This window comes from Manacus candei, unplaced genomic scaffold, assembly GCF_025592945.1.
Source record: "Manacus candei isolate 608988 ecotype Guabito, Panama unplaced genomic scaffold, ASM2559294v1 h1tg000033l, whole genome shotgun sequence".
Lineage (NCBI taxonomy): Eukaryota > Metazoa > Chordata > Aves > Passeriformes > Pipridae > Manacus > Manacus candei.
In genome coordinates this window covers 7,647,921-7,668,108 of record NW_026138081.1, presented here as the reverse complement: position 1 = coordinate 7,668,108, position 20,188 = coordinate 7,647,921, and the positions used below count along the sequence as shown (strand labels likewise).

General features: G+C 38.3%; 1 protein-coding gene across 2 annotated transcripts in view; it reads right to left on the bottom strand.

Moving 5' to 3' along the window:
* Positions 1–20,188, bottom strand: part of ZNF106 (zinc finger protein 106) — a 38,748-nt gene that overhangs the window by 3,176 nt on the left and 15,384 nt on the right. The window contains exons 5-20 of one of the 2 annotated variants that reach the window (XM_051791839.1): positions 17,964–20,054; positions 16,546–17,176; positions 15,590–15,659; positions 13,854–14,008; positions 13,700–13,760; positions 13,072–13,413; positions 8,876–9,653; positions 8,445–8,500; positions 7,804–7,949; positions 7,367–7,501; positions 6,345–6,461; positions 5,322–5,513; positions 3,557–3,619; positions 2,541–2,660; positions 2,013–2,084; positions 485–556 (exon numbers count right to left, since the gene is read on the bottom strand). In XM_051791839.1, the coding sequence (XP_051647799.1) occupies positions 485–556; positions 2,013–2,084; positions 2,541–2,660; positions 3,557–3,619; positions 5,322–5,513; positions 6,345–6,461; positions 7,367–7,501; positions 7,804–7,949; positions 8,445–8,500; positions 8,876–9,653; positions 13,072–13,413; positions 13,700–13,760; positions 13,854–14,008; positions 15,590–15,659; positions 16,546–17,176; positions 17,964–20,054 (5,101 nt within the window). Of the gene's footprint in view, positions 1–484; positions 557–2,012; positions 2,085–2,540; positions 2,661–3,556; positions 3,620–5,321; positions 5,514–6,344; positions 6,462–7,366; positions 7,502–7,803; positions 7,950–8,444; positions 8,501–8,875; positions 9,657–13,071; positions 13,414–13,699; positions 13,761–13,853; positions 14,009–15,589; positions 15,660–16,545; positions 17,177–17,963; positions 20,055–20,188 lie in introns of both variants that reach the window. The other variant, XM_051791838.1, reaches the window with a different exon arrangement.

The following is a 20,188-nucleotide window of genomic DNA, read 5'->3' as shown; positions in this document are numbered from 1 at the left end:
CCATTTTCAATGGTCTCTATTCCTTTAATTACAGTTTACAGAAATTCTTCCTGCCTCTATCCAACCCTAGACCATCAGCAGGAATGACAGGAGGAAGACAGGAACTAAGTCTTTACAAGATTTAAGCTTACCTGTGACAGAGTCATTTGGAATTTAATTAAACTTATTTAGCAGAGCAAATCAGCTTGTCTGTGTCACTCAGGTGAAGTTTTTGGTTTTAAACAGTTACATGTCACTATTTAAAAACTGCCAGGAAGAAAAATAACTTAAACTATCAACTTGTTCGACAGCATATATATATACACCAAAGACAATGTAAAATTGAACTCGTGATATATACCTACATTTAAAAAGTACATCCACATTTTTAAAAAAATAATGAATTATAATAAATTAAATGTCAAGCTATCCAAGACTAAATGAGTATAGAGAATAACCCTAGGAAATTCTACAATAAAGGAAGGTTAAACATTTTGCTCCTTACCCAGCAACGATAATTTTGCATCAGATTAAGCCTCACAGCTCTGACACTGCCATCATAGCATCCAGTGTAGATCTGTAAAAGAAACATTTGTGGATAAGCAAGTTGGGAATAGAAGAAAAAAAAATGAAGTAAAACTTTGAAGGAGGCTTCAGTATAGAGGGTATTAGGTGAAAAACAATAAATATCAACAGGCAAGGCTTCTTTATTTAAAAAATGATAATAGCCTAATTCTTTTAAGATTTGCATTCATAGTTTACAATACCCTACTAGTGAATAAGAAATGTTTCCATAACCTCTATTGTTGATAGTGTCATGTGTATAACAGTTCAGAAAACTTTAAAATATGTTTTATGTTACTATTCAGTAAAATTAAAAAAAAGCAGGTGTAAATGTCAAATTGAATATATTTCCAGGGCTTAACCAGTTATATGTATATCAAAAAAGGATGAAGAGGAAGGTTGAAGAAGAACATCAGAAATTCAAAAAGACTGATGTAGATTCTGAAAAGGAAGGCAAAATGACATCTTAAATACCATTTTTGTTTGGCAGATGCTCCACACGAAACTATCCTTTTGAAAGAACAGGATGCTAGACATTTATAATCCCATAACAATGATTCATTGTTAAAAAAACTCCTTGCATAATACAGAAAACTCTGCAAGCTAAAGAATCCATTTGTTATTTTTTATTTGTTATTCAGTTCTCGGAAATTTGCCACTAGGATGCAACAGCCAGTCTGTTGTGTCTAAGAGACTACACTTTACTACTAAGACTACTACAGAAAATTATAATCTTTTGCTTGTCACTAAGCTTCTTATCTGAACGCTTCTTTGATTTGAGAATGCCCACAACAGACTACTGGGTGGGGGACAGTTCAAGCCTCAGATTCTAGTCATGTGAGATGTGGTGCTTGGGTAGTATATATTCCAATTAGTAGGAAATCAGTTCTGTTGGACTTTTTCTGTTATTAGAGATCACTAATTTACCTTTTATTTTATAATCGCAAAGAAACTTTGCAAGCAAATTCCTACATATGCAGACAAATAAGTGCTTCAATGACTATCTTAAGAAATGTGTATCCAGAAGTGCTTCTGAAACTTATCTTGCAGGGCAGATGCATGAAGAAACCCGTGCACCTAAATCAACTGCGTATCTTTGTTTACGTTCTGTCAAAGGTTACTAGGGGTTTGACTCTAGCATCTGTGTGATTCTCTTGAGTAACAGTCAAACAGGATTGACACTTCAAAAAGAGGAAGTATTTTACTATTTCTGGACACTTCATTGTAGTCATTACTGTAAAAAGAGCTATTGTCTTAAGACTACAGTAAGCTAGAAGGTAATTTTTCTCCAGACAATAATATTACATAAATATAAAGCTGTTATAGCAACTTGCTTTTTGGCTGCATTTCCATGTTGTTCTTAGTCAAATAACAGGTTGATTTCTTTATCTGAAAAAATTAAACTGTCTTGTATATGCCTGTGGTACTTACAACCTTCTCTTTAAGACCAGTAAAAAGAAGGAAGTTACCATGCTCTTATGGATGGTCATACACATGATCATATCTGTGTGGCCTCCATAGACTTGCAAGCGGTCGTGTGACTTGAAAGAAACAGAAACAGACATTTAAAGCAGGACATTCAATAGCCATTTTTCACAGACATGCAAAGGATAATGCTTATAAAAGCAGTTTGCTTGGTAGCAACTGAACTCCTCCGGTGGATTCCAAAATTAATAGCCACCTTGAAAGCTCATTGTTGCTTACATTGCTTCCGTGAGTCTTTTTGTCCAACTAAGCACTTGGTCTTTTCAGCAGACAAAACTAACATTTCCACCTTTTTCAGAGCTGTCATTGTCTTAGGTTCTAAAGAAATGGTTTAGGTTATATTCTTTAAAACCCACGTATTTTGGCTGGTGAGACAACTATATATTCTGAGTGACAGCAAAGAGAGGGATAGGCCAGAGACCAGTAAGCACAAAGATGACTTCTATTTGACTTCAAAATAATTAATTAATGCATCTTAGGTAAGTGTCATTAGTAACCATCTATTTTCTTACCTGTAGTTCATAAACACGAACAAATTTATCCAGACATGCTGTCACCATCACTTTCCCAAGAATGTTCACAACTGTCACTGCATGGTTATGGCCCTTATAGATTCGTACGAGCTCTCCAGTCTGCATCAAGAAAAAGAAAAGGTAAATAGGTGTTTGGTTTTTCTTAAACAACAGAACAGCTTTACTTAACCCAGATAGGGTAGCTAGCTTCAGTGCTCAATACTCAAAAATGGAAAACCCCTTTATTACACTTCCACTTCCTATGAAGACACTTCTAGATTATGATCAAATATCATTTTGTTTGCCCATCTTAACACAGAGCCATTCCGGTACAACAGAAAAGCATGAGTCTATGAAAAGTTTTCTCTTATCTTCCTCTACTTCTCTTTCCATCTTTAGTTACATATTCCCATCCACCTTGCAACTAGTACCATGCTATTTGTACCAGCAGTATTTAGTTAGCCACAAGGATCAGTGAGCAAATCTAGCTAAATACACAGAAATATATTTTTTTGTCAATTAAAATTTAGCTCTGATAAATTTCTTAATCTAACTTATTGCATAGCTACATGAATGCTTCTCCTAGGACTGTGGAAAGATGGTGTAAAAGAGAGAAAGAGTGGCAGGCTAGAGATAGCTTTTGAACCATCTAGCTTGGAACACCGTTCCTCATGTTTTTCCTGTAATAAAGAAACTCTTCCCCCAGCACAGTATCTCACATGGGTTTGCTTTCAACCCTTTCCATATTATCAGCACATTTTTTAGTAATATTTGCAAAAGCAAGAAGCCCATTAAAAAGGCATTGCATATCATGTGACAAGAGTCGGCATGTTTATGTACTCTTCACATACCTTTAGTTAGCTACAGTGCATAGTCACATTAACAAAATCATGAGACTTCCTTTTCTGGAAATTATTTGCTCCACCAGTGAAAAATCTGGAAAATACTGACTTTATAGCATAGGAATTCACTGCCTTAATAGCAAAAGTGATTCCATCCTTATATATGAGACTTACATGAATGTTGTGGGCATGGACAGACTGATCACTGGAGCCACTGAATACCAGATCATTCACAACCTTACAAAAAAAAAAAAAAAGTTTTATTTTTTGTAACAGATATTGAAATGGGCAAGTGAAATATTAAGATGCTGTTCAGCTCAGAGTTGTACTGCAGTACTTCCTAAATTTGACAGACTTCAAATCAATAAAGAATATGAAGAAAAAGCATGCATTGAGTTCTTTACCTAAGAGCTCGCAAATGTATTATAATATCCTAACTATGACTTTTGACACTTTGCAACTGACATAAGAAGCTGTTGACTTGCCGTCCACCAGGCTAATTCATTCTACCTATGGACAATTCTCAGGCACAGGTCAGCAGCAAATCAGGGACCAAGCAAACTGAATGCAGAATGCTGCTCTGCATGTGCACACTAAAGCCCACTGTTTCCTGAAATTTTGGATATGCTGTGTACTTATATTCTGCTCATGTAAGAAGAGCAATGCTCCTAACTAGTGCTACTCTAGGAAGAAAGCTCACCAGATCCATCATGGATCAAGAAGGGATCACGGTATGCTGTCATTGAAGAAGAATTAGGACAGTCTGCAGGGCAAAAAGGGCTGTGCCACCACACTACAATAAATAAAGTGACAAACACAATTTATGGAAGTAATCGCCTATCTGTTACATGATAGTGGTCACAGCAAAACAGTCAGACAAGCACATGTTCCATCTCATAATTTCAGGAGCCAGAAACCTGTAAATAAGTCAGTGATTCTTCTATTAAAAAAGAATACTTCTTGAGTTCATTTTTTCCAGTTTCCTCTGAGGTTTGTACTATCAGGTTACATGAAGACTAGCTCCACCTTTTCCCCAACTTTCCTTCTGTCGGTAAACTCACATTTAAAAATCCCCTAAATCTTCTAATAACATGAAATGTTATTATGCTTTCTACATAGGTCTTGCACTTGGATCACAACAACCCCATGCAACACTAGGCTTTGGGAGGAGTGGATGGAAAGCTGCCTGGAGGAAAAGGATCTGAGGATGCTGGTCGACAGTGGCTCAACATAAGCCAGCAGTGTGACCAGGTGGCCAAGAAGGCCAATGGTATCCTGGCCTGTATCAGAAATAGTGTGGCCAGTACGACCAGGGCAGTGATTGTATTCCAGTACTCAGCACTGGTGAAGCCACACCTTGAGTGTTGTGTTCAGTTTTGGAAGGACATTGAGGTGCTGGAATGTGTCCAAAGGCAGGCAACAAAGCTGGTGAAGGGTTTAGAGCACAAATCGTATGAGGAGCAGCTGAGAGAGCTGGGGTTGTTTAGCCTGGAGAAAAGAAGGCTCAGGGGAGACCTTACTGCTCTCTGTAACTACCTGAAAGGAGGTTGTAGTGAGGTGGGGGTCAGCCCCTTCTCCTAGGTAACAAGTGACAGGACAAGAGGAAACAGCCTTAAATTGCACCAGAGGAGGTTTAGAATAAACATTAGGAAAAATTTTTTCACTGAAACGATGGTCAGGCATTAGAACAGGTTGCTCAAGGAAGTGGTGAAACCACCATCCCCGAGTGTTCAAAAAACACACATAGATGGGGCAACTGGGGACATGTGATATGGCAGCCATACAGAGACAATTTTCCTACCAGATTACTCAGTTTTTATAATTTAAAACAGAGAAATCCTCTATTTCCTATCGCAATCTGTTCACTAGTAGATGAAGAAGAAAATACACATAATTTTAAGCATTCTTTGTCAAAAATGTTGTTTTCAGAGACACTTGCCTTCATGCAGAGTATAGTCTTGCTGTGACCTTCCAGGGTTCTGAGAAGCAGTCCATTCCGTGCGTCTCGCACGCTGATGGTGCAGTCATAGGAACCCACTACCAACAACTTGCGTGCTCCTTCCTGAGCTGTGGCTAGACAGCTCACTGCTCTAGGGCCATGGCATTCAAAGGTATCAACCTGTTTATTATTCTGTTGGGGGAAGAAAAAAATGGTATTTAAGAATTAAAACTCTGCTATGACACTGACTAGACCATTGAGTCCTTTTTGTGTTGTACTTGTTAAAGCATCTGATTTCAGTTTAGTAACCCAATTTCAGCATTAGTAAGAGTTGCATCTTAACAACTAAGTTTCCAATCAAGGAAATAACTCTTTATGTTAGGCTTCAATTTTCTGTCTTTAAAAAAAATATTTAATTGTTTAGCAAAGGTCCAGTAGATCCTCTTGCAGAGTCAGAACAGTGAAAGGAAACAGTGTTATGAGAAAAATGCAAAACAAGATAAATTTGTAAGGATAAATTTGAGAAATTAAGTCTAGAATCCATGAAAAGAATAATCAGAAAAAATAGCTCATTTAAATAATAATTTTTATTCACTTTTAAACATCATGGGGACTGCTGATAAAACCTCTTTGCCAGAAAAACATGACTCTCTTTTATAACTGCAAAAGGAGTAGGCAAAACCAGCAATATATAAGTCTCTCACACTACTTTGAAGGGCAAGAAAGGAAGATTCACAAATAATCAGCTGTGTCAGAAATGACACAGGGCTGGTAGACCAGGAGGAACTTTAAGGAAAAACATAACAATACCGCAGCTAAAAGAAAGGTAACCAAAGGGACAGGGGATGGGATAGCTTCATGCACAGACAAAATAAAGGACCAAAAGGGGCCAACAGTGACCATTTATACCAAAATACTTACATTACAAATACATTTACTACTCTAGAGAAAGAATGGAAAGAAACACAAAGTGGAGAGAAACAGCATCACAATAGGCTTTTAGGTGCCAATATTTAAACTAACCTTTATGTTGAAAGTAACCACAGTGCCATTTGCAAGGCCTGCATAAAGGATCCGCCATCTACTGTGTAAACAGAGCACTCGATCTTCCAATTTAAATTGTTCCATACACTCTTTGGTCTGGCAATAGAAAGAAGTGTTTAAAGCTTTTAATTTACCGAAAACAATTCAGGGAAAAAAAGCCTGAAGCGAATGATGGTTTTCACCTATAAGCTGCATTTTTTAAACCAAGAGAGCTGGAAAAAAAATCTGACAATCTGGTGTCACATGGCAGTTTGATCCTGGTTTTAATCAGGAACATTTCTCAGACTTGGCTGTACTTCAGAAACCAGTTATAATCCTAAACACTTTATTCTATTCACGACCTCTAACGTATATAGAAATTTAGACTACGGACTATATATGCGCATATGGAAACAACCCTGAGGTTGAGGACTCCCCATAGGGAACTTAAGAGTTTAAAACCTCTGGGAATTTGCTCCCTGAAGCAGATATTTGCTTTCCAGTCCTTCAAGTCACAAGTTGGACAAGCGTTCTTATCATTTATCCTCAAACATCCAGCTTCAGGAAGTCTCAGCCTGCTATTTCATCTGCCCTTGGAATAACAGACACCTGTTGTCTCTATAGCTGCTCTACAGCTAGAGAGAGAACAGAGAGCAGTGCCTTCCACAAACAATGAAATGAGACATATTCCGTAAGCAATAAAGTTAGAAATACAGCAAGAGAAATATGATATTCATGGCCAAACAACCATCCTGCACTTTGTTGTTGCCAACATTTGGGATCATGTCATGCTGTTTCGGCAAAAACTGTACTGACAAGCTATCCAAAGGATTTGGGCAGTTAATCAGTTCATACTTTGCTGTTTTGTTTGTGTGGGGAGGGGTTTCTGCTCTACTCTATGGTGGTATGAAGTAGGGCTTACGTCCAGCTTATATGGGTTTAAAAGGCTTTTTAAATTTATATTTGTAAAGAAACACTTGCATAAAATGAGATATATGTTAACCAACACAGAGTTTGAGTACCTTGATATTGTAACAGTTGATAGTGTGGTCGCTTGAGCCAGTGTAGAGTGCAGCATTCTTCCCATTTGTCTGAGTAACCAGAAGGCAGTTCACTTTTGAAGTATGTCCTTCAAAGATGGCCACACACTTCCTGCTCTAAAAAGGAAAGCACAGTGTCAGTGTAAATGCCCATAATACCTCTCAGGATATGTGCATATCAGAATAAGGAAGGACAGCTAAAAAAGAGCAGGACACATACAGCAATCTATCTCTCCTTGCCTCTCCCATAGGCAGAAGGGGTTGGGGAGGGAGAGAAGAGAGTTTTGAAAAAAAGTATAGTATAAAATAAATTACATGCTTGAAAAAGCAGCTGCTTCCTTAGCTACATAGTGAGGTTTTACAAAAAAACAACCTTTTGATTGCAATTCATTTAACACCATTCCCACAACCTTACTTACAACGAGATTGTAGGCACAAACAGTTTTGTCTGCTGAGCAGGTATACAACAAATTCCCAAAAATCTGAATAGCATTCACTGCAGCCAAGTGTCCCTCAAAGGTTCCCTCTGTAGGTTCTTCGTCCTCACCTGGCTCCGAAGATACTTCTGTAGGACAGAGATAAATGTATTTTGATTATGGGAACACTTTTAAGCAAACACACTACTGTTGTTTGTATTGTCAACCAGCAGAACTATTTTGTGGGCTCAGCACCTTGAAGTCAAATTTAACTGTGGGTCCCAGCTGGAGTGTGACAGTGACAGAAGGCGATATAAAATGCCAGAAAGACCTTACATGACAATAAGTCCAGAAATCTCTTTAAAATAGAAAAATGACTGTATTATTGTTTTTCCTACAGCTCTACAGAGACTGTGGAACAGAAGTGTTTGTGTGGGAGGGGGCAGAGGGCTGTGGAGGAGTCAAGGCACAAAGCATTCAATGAGAGATGATGTGAGTAGATGTCACTTCCCACTTCAGTTTTGAGTGCAGGCTTTTATCTTCAAGGCAAAATTCCCCTCTGGAAGCAGTTTGATTAAGACTTAACTCGAAGTCCTGCAAGATACCACATACTAAGTATCAGCAGGAAAGCATAAAAGATATACCTGAGGAGTTCTTTGATCCTCTCAGTGATGATATGGAAGCCTGCGTCTCAGCCACACTGCAACAAAAATAAAAATTAGCAAGATCGGACTTTGCATGTTCATTTTGAGACAAAATACTGGTGTAAGTAATATTCCAAAACACAAGACTCTGCACTTAGTACAAAATATGCTGTGACAGATAAGCTCAAACACAAACTTTCCACGAAGGGCAGCCCTGTTCTCATATTAAGAGAAATTAATAGGTAACAAAACACATTCATTTGCTGACCAAAACAGCCAAGTCAGTTTTTATTTTCCCTCTTATGTCACTCCTAAATGAAATAAAAAGTCACTGATTTTGTAAGACTTTCTAAGTAAAAACAAAAAAGAAAAAAGAGAAACCTCATCAATATTGTATAAAAATACTTTTGTGAGGTCTACAATAACCTCACCTTCTTTCCCCATCATTCCTATAATTTGTGCCAATTTCACTGGTGGAGCTCACTTCATCATAACCAGAGCAAGATGCCTCTAGGAGTGCTTGATCCACAGAGCTGCGTGAATCCCTCTTTGATGGACTGTCTGGTTTCTCATCTCCCGACTCTGATGAACCAACATCAACCACCTCACACTGAGGTGCTGAAACTTCCACTAGTTCCAGAGAAGCATCACTGTCATTCTTATCTTTGTTTCTTGCTCTTTGAGCAGTAGCTCCATCCTCCTCTCTTGGAGAAGTAGATGTAGTAACTTTTTCTCCTTTAGGAACCTTTCCACCCTTGACTTTCCGGACAGGCTTGGAGTCAATCATATCCTGCTCTGTATCGCTGTTCTCTGGCACATGGGCTGCCCTCAGAGTTTTCTTCTTCCTTAACCTTCTCCTCCTCCTGTTCCCTTTTTCTGCTGGGACTACAGTGGCTGCCAAGTGTTGCTCAGATGGTTCTGCTGACAATTTGGGGGTTTTATCCGTTGGCATTCCTAGGAGGACCGAATGCTTTGAAAGAGAAGTGCTACACTGATGCAATAAAAATTCTTCAGCTACTGTATCATTTGCCTCGCTCTTGCTGAAAACAGACAGTGATTGAGGAGAAGGGTTCTCAGGGAGTCCAGACTTTACTCTGTCTGCAGCAGGCTTGTGGACATCTTGATTAGTGTGTTGGAAACAAGATATCAGCTCTGACAGCGACATGGTTGCAGAGATAACTGGATACACTGAAGTTTTCGGGTTGGTCTCTTCTGAAGAAAACAGATGAGTGTTACATTCAATCTGTACAGCAATAAATATTTATGCAAAATGGCTCTCCCTGCATTTTTCCATTTACACTTAATTGTGCATGTAAAGTACATATTCCTACATGTTGAAAAATATGTGCACATGCAGATCTGCTATTTCAGTCAGCTATACAGCCTTTAAAAAACAGCTGGGGAAAAAAATCTGTGTAGCCAGAAGCAAAGGAATGGTGCACATCATTCAAGCTGCTGGCTGACTATATGCTTTTAAAGTTCTGACAATCTTTGGTGAATCCTACATTGTTGGCTTAAAATGCTACCACTCCTCTCTGTATATGCTCCCTTACCAGCTGTCACAACTGCTGTAGTAATGATGCATGCCAAGCACGACTCAGCTGTTCAGTGACACAGTATGAAGACCTTGTGCCGAACCCATCTGAATTAGTTATTTCTACCAAGTTACTTGGACCTAATTCCAGGTTGATGAGTCGTGCACGACCCACTCTGCAGCACTGTACCATATCCAGGGAATGGCAGCACTGTAAGCCATGAGGGTAGGCTTTAGTTAGTTGGTTTACTTAACTTAGTTAGTTCATCTGTGGTGGACTATGCAATGGGACAAACATACTCTCCCTGTCATTTATTTTAATTAATATGAACCAAAGAATGCAATCCCTCAACTGCCCTTAGTAAGGGCAGCATCTAACAGCTGTTTCCTGCACCCTAAAATTCCCTGGTTGCATTTGCAATAACTACAATCCAGAACAGGATGTTTCAAGTTGACTGCATTTATTGAGTGGGATCACACAATGCAAATGGAAGCTGGGAGTATTTGAAACATTCCCCTGTTTCACTCTCTCAGAAACCACCGAACTAATCCTATAGTAATGCTTAGCCAAAAGCACATTACACATCACAGTATAAATGGGACACTTTGGAATTACACATCCAACTAGAAACAGCCAAAATGAGAATATCTCACCCACACCTTCCTCAGATGGGAAACTCCAAGATAAAACTAGAACTTGCTGACAGCCCATAGGGTATGTTGCATTTAAAATAAATCAATGGAAAGATGTTTTCCTCTGGACACATAACTGTTATACACAGCTGTAAAATCTGATATTCTCTATATGGAAGAAATGAACGCTTAGATGAAGTCTGAACAGTTACTGTGTTGAATTATACTTGTAAGAAGGCACACAAAACCTTAAATTGTGAATATGACTCTAATATCATGTGTCACTCATTTCCCATTGGAAGGGGCAAGGAAGGAACCTGGCTGCTTTAGAACAGGAAAATAATAGTAACCAGCAACTTAAACTGAAATTTCTAAACCCAAAAGTTATTCTCAGTGCTTGGAGTACCACAAGTGTTAAGAAAAAAAGTAGAAAATCACCATGATAGTGTAAGAAAACAGAATCACTCGATTTTGCAGGTGGGAGAGATTCCTGACAATTAGGGGAAACCAAATGCAATCAGCTTCCTCAAAGCAAGGCTGAGCTAACCTCCTAGGGAAGCTAACAAGCTAAATGTTAAACCCCAAAGAAGTAAACAGACTGCCCCAGAGAGAACTCCACTTCCCTAGATTACAGATTTTACCTGATGGTAAATGCTTATTTCCCCTCCAAATTACTAAATTCATCTGATGGCAGACCCATTTTAAATGTAGCACATACAGAAGTTCATCAATACCAAAACTAGGTTTGCTTGACAAACAAACACCAAAGAGTATTCTTGCTTTTAACATGTCGAAAATAAGTTTGTAGGAAACTGAAAAATACACTAATGTGATTAAGAGATTTCTAGTAATTATTGAAGTAATAAATATAGCTATACAGTGAAGATTCATCTTCATAAGAAAAAAAAACAAAACCTTTTCAGCTTCTCTGTTGTGAAGTCTGAAGATTCTGCAAGACACTGCGTGCCACTGCAGAGAGTGATCAGTAAATCTTTATTCTCAGTTTTCCAACTCTAACATGAAAGAAAAACGACACTTCACTGATGTTTACACATAACAGTATGGCATATACCAATAAAAACAGGGAAGTGAAGAAAAGGTAGTGGCTTCCCAAAAGCTGAGCTTTACCAGTGGAAACAAAACACAAAAGCTGATTCTCCCCCTGTCCCAAGTTTACTTAAGTGTACACCCCTAAACCTTCACAGTCCCTGTCAAATCCTCCAAAAAGAGATGAAGCAAAATTCACAATACTACATTAATATAATGTAATGGAGTGGAAGACAGGAAATGCAATGGGGACTAAAAAAGCATGAAGAACACTATTTATAAAAAATTCCACATCCAAAGCAAACTGAAATAAGCTAAAAAAAAAAAATAAAATTCTTGTATTTAAAGAAGTCTAAGCTTCAATTCAGTCAACATTTATCTTGTGCTGGAGAAAAAAATGTGCTTATAAAAGTAGAATGTGTTTTCTTCCAACAATATTTTCCACTTTAGTTGAAGGGGAAAAAAATTGTGTTGGCTATCTTCAAAAATGATTGATCTTATGAATGTTTATCTCAAATTGTCTAAGTTAAGGGTTTGGGCAAGTGACATTGTTATGGCAGACAAACAACTATCATTAGAGTCACCTTGCTTGACTTCACAGGCTTTTAGGAAAGTAAGGGATAATTAAGCTTTTAATCTCTTTCTACCTTCAGTCACAGTAGCAAGTTGCAGTGGAAACTACCAATAGCATTTAAGCCTTTGACCACAGACTACAGCACACAGGTTTTATGGGTTTTAAACTGTCTAAATATAAAGAATTAGCTATTTCATCTATAGCCATTAAGATATCATTTTCCTGAGGCAGTAGCTCTCCCATTAGTGGTTAATTCACCTGTTTCTCCTCCAGACAAAAGTAAACCCCTATCTTCATTGTTAGCCCTCCCCTACTCACTCCCACTCCCCTCACGTGAGTGAACAGTGCCTAACATTCAGTTAGGAGAAGATGGAGTGTTATTTTCTTAATACTACAAATGATAGTCTTTGTGCTTATTCAGCAGAGCCCAATTAAAACACAGAATACTCTCAATGTAGTAGGTCATAATTTTTTTTTTTAAATTTTTTTTTATATTTTCAGGCACACGTTTTTCCTTTGTAAGCAGACTTTTTAGCTACCAACACTCATTAAACAATGTAGAGTAGAAGACAAAAATTATAGAGGAGATGTTAAGGTTTGTTGGGGGTTTTTTCTCGTTTTGGTGGGTTTTTTTAATTTTAGTTAACTAAATTATTCAAGAGGATATAATCTTCAAATTCATGTTTGTTTTATTTTTAAAGAAAAACTAGTTAATCCTACGCAAGTTAATGGGAGTTTACCCCTGCATGACAGACACAATTTATATTCTTTTGGGGAAAAATTAATTTCCTTATTTTCTTAAAGCTAATTTTCTTATAACACAGCAAAGCTACACATACCATCCTTCTGCTCGACTTCTTCTGCTCGTGAAGCACATGGAGAACTCTGGAGTACAGAATTCACATTTTCCTTTGTGCCTTTTGGAGACACAGGTTCTCGTTTAACTTGTACTGAGGAGTCAGGAGCATCGGCAGGTGTGCTGCCAGAAGACTGGAATGGTGATGGTGTGTTTACATGAACAGAAGATCCTAGTGGAGGTACAGAAGAATACAAAGGGTCCAAAAGGGGCTGGAGAGGGCCTGCAGGAATTAAGTCAGCTGCCATCTGAGATTTGCTGTTTCTTCTCTCACTTAAGACACTGCAGGGAAGTTGCTCTGAGAGTTCAGAAGGTTCATAGGTTTCTAATGTCAAGAGACAAAATAAATAAATAAAAAACCCAAACAGAACAAAAATGTTCATATTTTACAATAAAATTTACTTGTGCCAAGAGCTCATTTCTTGCAGACACACAGTCAAGGAAGAGAAAAATTTGACAAAAAGTCACTAGATGGCACTACCAAAATTGACAGATCGCACTTGAAATGAAGACCTCATTTTGAAAGTCTACAATTTTATTGCACAGTTAAAAGGAGAAGATTCAAGAATATGAGAGTCAGCATTCTGTTGTAGTTTTATGGTATCTTGTACCTTGTAGCCCCTGTAAGATCTCGATTCTCTGACTTCTCAGCGTGCTCATTTCCATTGTTATCTGCAAAACAGTTGTGGTTTGTATCAGTTCTACTGATTTAACATTTCAGGTTGCTAACTTGTAGTTCAGACAGTTTCAAAAACCCACTGTTACCTGTTGCTTTAATACAAGGAACCGTTGAACCTCGACATATGCAGCCTGCAGGGCAGCCCTAGCCTGCAAGAGACTGGTGTCCACACTCTGCAGGGACTTGCTTAATTCTTCTTCTCTCAGCGAAACAGCCAACAACTGGTCTACCTGAGAACGTTCTGAGAAAGAAACACAATGTAGAGTGATTGTACTGAACAGTACATTAAGATACATTACACATGATACCACAATAAATACTAACGCCTCAGAATGTAAAAATCACATAAATTAGGTCAAGCATTAATAATCACACAAGAAGCTGAAACAGAGTATTTATGCACAGGAATAGCCATGTCTACATGGACGAAGAGCACAGTCGAGTATTCCCCTTTACAGGATCTCCACTTTGACTCTAGTAACTATTTCCATCAAAGTTTTGCCAGCAATGATTTAGTTTAGCTAAACAAAGTAAATCTCTTCCACAAAGATCTTTTCTTGAAGTACATGTGTACATGAAATACAAATATACACTTGCCATTAACATAATCAAAAGGCAAAGGCAAATTTAAGCTAAACAAGATAAATTACTCAGCTGATTCAGAAGTCAAGGAAAGGTTGCTTAAGAGAAAAAGAGCCCAACAATAAAAAAATAGCTTACTATTCAGGATCATTTTGGGCCATAAGACTCATGTTTGCAATCTCTTCAGAAAGAGTCTCTGAGCACTGTACTCAGTAAAAGCTCCTAATGACCTCAGGCATTACAGATATTCTCTAAACAAATTGAATTTCAGTTTGGTCACTGTCTAGTTGCAGACTTAAAGCCAACTACACATGATGTTAAAGCAAACTAATGGGAAATAGAGATTTTACTAAGTACAATGTGTTATTAGTCTCTATAATAGATGCTAGTCATTGAAGACAGAGGCTTATAAACAACCCCACCTTTTCAAGTAGTGAAATATTAGTTCCCACAAGAAATTTCACATTAATTGGTCTGCATTCCAAACAACTGTTAATATCAATAAATAAATAACAAAAGGAAGAAAAATGGAACATTTGAAAGCCATCTTCTGGACCCCAAAGCTCCCAGATGGTGTTGCAATGATTTAGTTCCCAAAGAAATATTCGGCCTAAAACACAGATGGTTCATTTTGACATATGGTGATGCAGATGTGTTAGGCATGATTGAGAAAGACCTGTCTAATGCCAGAATAAGAGTTTTCTTCGGTCAGGAGCAGGAAGGACCTAGGCATTCTACATTCATTTCCATTAAGAACAGGGAAGGAGGAGTAAAATTAGAAACTGTTGCCAGAAATGTCAAAAACAGAACACAGAGAAAATTATACAGAGTACAAATTTTCTGGTATTACCACCCAGAATTGGAAAGGGAAACGTGCATGGAAAATTAGAAAGGAGCAATGGGTGCTTCTCCCTTCAGAACTTCCATCTAAAGAGGCAACAAACCTCACTTCTCTGAGCAGGGTAAAGCAAAAGTCCCATCTGCACAACCAGGAACATGAACTGCAGGCAGAAACGATGCACATAGCCTTTTCTTAGAAACAACTTCTGACAAATAAAGATACAAGTCCACAAAGAAGAACGTGTTGCAGAACTTGTGAGCAGTTTACCCTACGACCTTCATTAAGTGCCCAAGAAGCACCAAAGTAACATTAAGGAACTAGTACTTTAGCCAAGCCAAAATACTGCTGGGTGTTTTAACCTCTACACCAGATGCATACATATATGAGATATTCACTCACCTTTTTTACCTTTGATTTTTCTTCTCTTATTCTTTCTTTCTAGACTAGGGATTTCAGGAGATGATCCCTCCTGCAAGTAAAATCATATATTAACAAGTTACAAGAACAATTTTGTCTAAATCAAAAAGTCAAATATCCATTGTCTTTTCAACCATTACTTGTACCCATGGAGAAGAACACACAATTTATTTTGCACATTCTTGTATAACTCATCCTTTGCTCTGCTTGTAAAAGAGGGAGGACAACAAAAGGAGTGCCACATTTTCATCTCAAGTAGGAAGAAATATTAAATAAGACGATAGCCTTCTCACTCAAATGTTTAAGACCACACCTGAGTCAGATTTTTTGCTCTACAGTTTTAGTTGAGGATTAACCAGTGAGGAATTACAATTATTGTTTTCTGCATATAGCAAAGCCATTTTGAGAATTTGATCAGAAACATTTTTTTTTACCCTTGGATAAGTCCAAGACAGGACTGTGAAATAAATTTAGATTTAAGAATATTATTTTAAGTATATAATTTCATAAAAAGGTTTGTCTTTCCTTGCTTAACCACAAAATCAGGAACACCTAAGGAAAGCAAATTTCTACTGCAACCTAGCTTCCATTTAAATTGGGAAACATGGAGATTATTGCTACAAAACCAAGTAGTTCCACAGAAATATTTTAACAGTTCTTGTTTACCAACATAGAGTGCCAGGTACCAAATCAAATAAAGAGCATTTGTCATTCCTACTAATTAAAAAATATTATCAGAAGTCCTGCACTAGGAAGCAGAATGGAACAAATTCTTAAAGAAAATTAAGTCAAACAAGCAAATTAGCTTGTTGTTATCAATGTACAAGGCAATGAAATGGAGAAAGTCCTCTTTGCAAAGACCATTCCAAGGCTGAATGACCATTAAAAAGGAAAATAAATCTTTAGGGTACCAAAGCTGGACAGAATTGCACACTTACCCCAGTTGCTCTCCGCTTCTTTCCAAGTCCTTGGCTGTCATTCTGTTCAGTTCCAGATGTGCAGCTACTATCTGTAGCTGCATCTATGTTATTAGACACTGCAAGAAGTGAAGTACTATTTGAAGCTGGACGATTCTCTTCTGAGATCTCTAGTACATTTTGTTTTTCAAGAAGAGTTGTTCTCTTCTCTGGGCTCTCCTGGTTTTGTTTTGTGAGGCCTGTGATCTCAGAGGCAGCCTCTAGGCTGTGACTTCTTCCAGTAGTCTCAGTTCTTTCAGACATAAAAGGTGACAAAGTAAGAGATGATGCCTCTGTCTCCTGTTTCTGGTCAGCCTCAATGTCAGTGCTTGCCTCATATCCAGATGTTATGTGATGTGAGTGGCTGGTTGCAATTATTTGCCTTTGCCCACTTTCTTTTATTTTGGCTTGTTCACTGAAAAAGCTATAAGCAGAAGGATTTCTGTCTGCTATGACACTGCTTTCAGAAAAGCTACGTTTTCTGGCTGAGCCAGACACTGCTAAGGAAATCCCTTCCCACTGGAATCCTTCCAGAGTAGACAGATCAGAATCTTCACTGAGTTCTAGACCCTCTTGCTCATTTTGAACAAGAGGCACCATTTCTATGCCAAACCTTTAATAAGATAAAAAGAAAAATAAATACACACGTTACAAGCCAGCTAAATATAGAGAGAAGCCTTTCCCTCCCCCAAATGCACAGTAGTGCATTAAGAGATCTGGCAAGTCATTACACTGGTATTCTGTGCTTTCTACCTCATCTGGCAATGGAATAGCTTTTGCATATCACATAACCAGATTTAGTGGCTAAGAACTGACACCATGATTTTCAAGTCAGAAATCATGTTGTTACAATTATTCCAAACCAGTTTTGTGCCTGTTCAAGGTGCTTCAAAAAACTTCAGGTTTAAAGAAACTTTCAAAAATGCAGTATTATGTAAATGCTTTCTCTAAATACAAAGGCAAACTGTGTATCAAAATAAAAGATTAACAAATGAAAAGGGAGTACTTATACTGCCTGCAGCAATGCAAGCATTTCTTGTAGTCCTGAATAAAAAAGGAAATAAGCAGCATTGTTCTCATCCTGATGGCAATTTACATTCTTCCAATTACCAGAACTGGAAAAATAGACATATTGTTACCATCCATATTCAGATACTAAAGTAACCATTATGAACTGATCAGAATGTATTAATCAGATTACTATTACTTACCTATGGATAGACGTTCACAGCAGCAATGATGAAAACACTATATTATTCATATATGCAAAAGATCATGGCATAGCAAGCTTCATTATGAAGTCTTAGTTTTAAGATTTTGGAGTTCATTTCAGATATGGAGAAAAATAACCCTCCCCCCTCAACATGGCCAGAGAGGAATGGTAGAGGAAAGCTACCAACCTTGGTAAACCTTTGCCAAGTTCCTGTTTCTTCTTGGTTACCTGCTGGATGACCTGATCCCAGTTTACATTTCGCCGGGAAGCACTAAGAATCTGCCTGAGGGTGGGTTTAAGCCCCGACTCCTTCTCTGCCTCACTTCTCCGATGGCCACTCACATTCCGAATGCGCCGTGCGTTATTGAGATTGGGCTCTGGGAGATGTGTCCCAACTTTGCTCTTCAGACTAATATGCCGCGTCAGATCTCTTTGCAGAGAAGCAGGGAGGCCAAATTTGCTTAAATCAGGAAGAAGGCCTCCTGACTGGCTTCCTCCTTTTTGAAGCTCATTATCTGAAGGATTTTCAAAACCTTCCATTTCAAATTGATCATGTGACTTGACACACTCTTCATTCCCTTCTCCATCCTGCGAGGTTTTCAAATCCACATGCAAACCATCCTGACTGCTTAATGGAGAAACCGTGGATTCTATCCGAAATGTAAAATTTTTTAGTTCAGCAGAAGTAATACTTGAAGCAGCTAGCTTTTCATCATCTTTCTTTTCAGAGGTGGCAAGTCTACCTTCAGGAGTGTCACAGGGTAAACAAGACCTAACAGAAGAACCCAACTTGTCAACACTTGCTTCTGACTTCTCACTTCCCATTAAATCATCACCGCTCACATCTTCTAATGAATCTAGTCTGAACTCCTTCTTTGGCAATGCTTTCCCAGTTTCTTCCCTATTCTGGTCACTTGTATCCTTGCCAGAGCTTAAGGGAGCATTTTGCAAGGAATGGTTGGACTGAACATCTTCAGATTTTTGTTCTGCTTCACTTAAGTTATTAACAGGCTCTCCAAGATTGCTACCAAGCACATCTTTGTTGTCATGTAAGTTACCAGCACAAGCACCATGCAGCTTTGATGAATAAGAGGAGAAACCATTTGTTTCCAAGTTCACTGCATTCAAATGATTCTGCTCTTCACTACCAGTTGAGGATAAAAGAAGCTTGACATTTTTTAAGAGACTGTTTGTGTCTTGCTTTGTCAAGGATAACTTCATATCTGTGATATTCAGAAGAGGGGATTTCAGTGATGGCATCTTATTACTTCCGCTATCATCTTTGTTAGGCTTTTCACCACTGGAACAGTCTTTCATTACCTGGCAAGAATCAAGGTGATCTGAGGTTACATTAGAAGAGGAAGATGCTTCCTGGTTTTTAAGTTTTGAAAGGCTAACACTGACTTCACAAGTTTTTCCTTTCATTGATGAATCAGTAGAAGCCATAAGTACAGAATCCATTTTATCTGGAGTTTTAGAAACATTATCTTCAGACCATGGTTGCTGCTCTGCAGCTTTCTGTGATGGGTAGGGAGTCCAGCGATATGTTTTATCTCTGGAAGGACTGACGCTTTTTCCACTGGCTCTTGAAGTTTTGCTTTCTGGTTGCTTTGACGTACTAAAATCCAACGCCCCCTCAGAAGGAAGCTTATCGCTAGTAAAATCGAGCAAGTCACTCCTATTTCTTCGATTCCTGTATGGCGGAACATCCTCTTTCTCTGGCCGCTGCCATGGATACCTTTCCTTATTGTATTTAATTGGCTCTGATGAATATGACTCTCCTGAGCTTCCAAAATTCCAGCCATTTGCACCATGAGGACTCGGTTTCCAGTTTCCTCCATAACTCTTGGAATTCCAGCTAGAAAAATGACCTGTTTCCTCTGAGTGCCAAGTAGAACTTCTTTCTCTGGCACCGTGATGCCAATTTGATGTTCCTCCTCCTCGCCCACCTGCATGCCGAACACTTCCAGAATTCCCATAGTTATGCCAATTTGAAGAGCTTCCTGAAACATTCTGGTGCCACCCAGAGCGCCCCCTTGGGCCACCTGAATGTCTGTTTATATTGAGGTTCCTCTGAGAGTGTGAAAATTTGCCTTGTCTAGGACTAATATAATCATCCTTTTCCCACTTCCAGTCCCTTTGCGATGCATTATGATGATGCCACGACGACTGATCATAAGCTTCTCTTTCTTTGTAAGTAGCTCTTTCTTCTCTCCTTCTCTGTGATCTCCTGTCATCACATTCTAATTCTTGGTTTGCACAGCTTGGTTCAGCTTGCCTGCAAAACAATTGAGAAAAACCTAAACTCTGATGCTATTCTACTGAAATCCAACAACCCACAAGCCTTATGCATTTTATTTGCACTGGGAAGAAAATATTTTTTTATTATTAATTATAAAAAGAGAGATGACA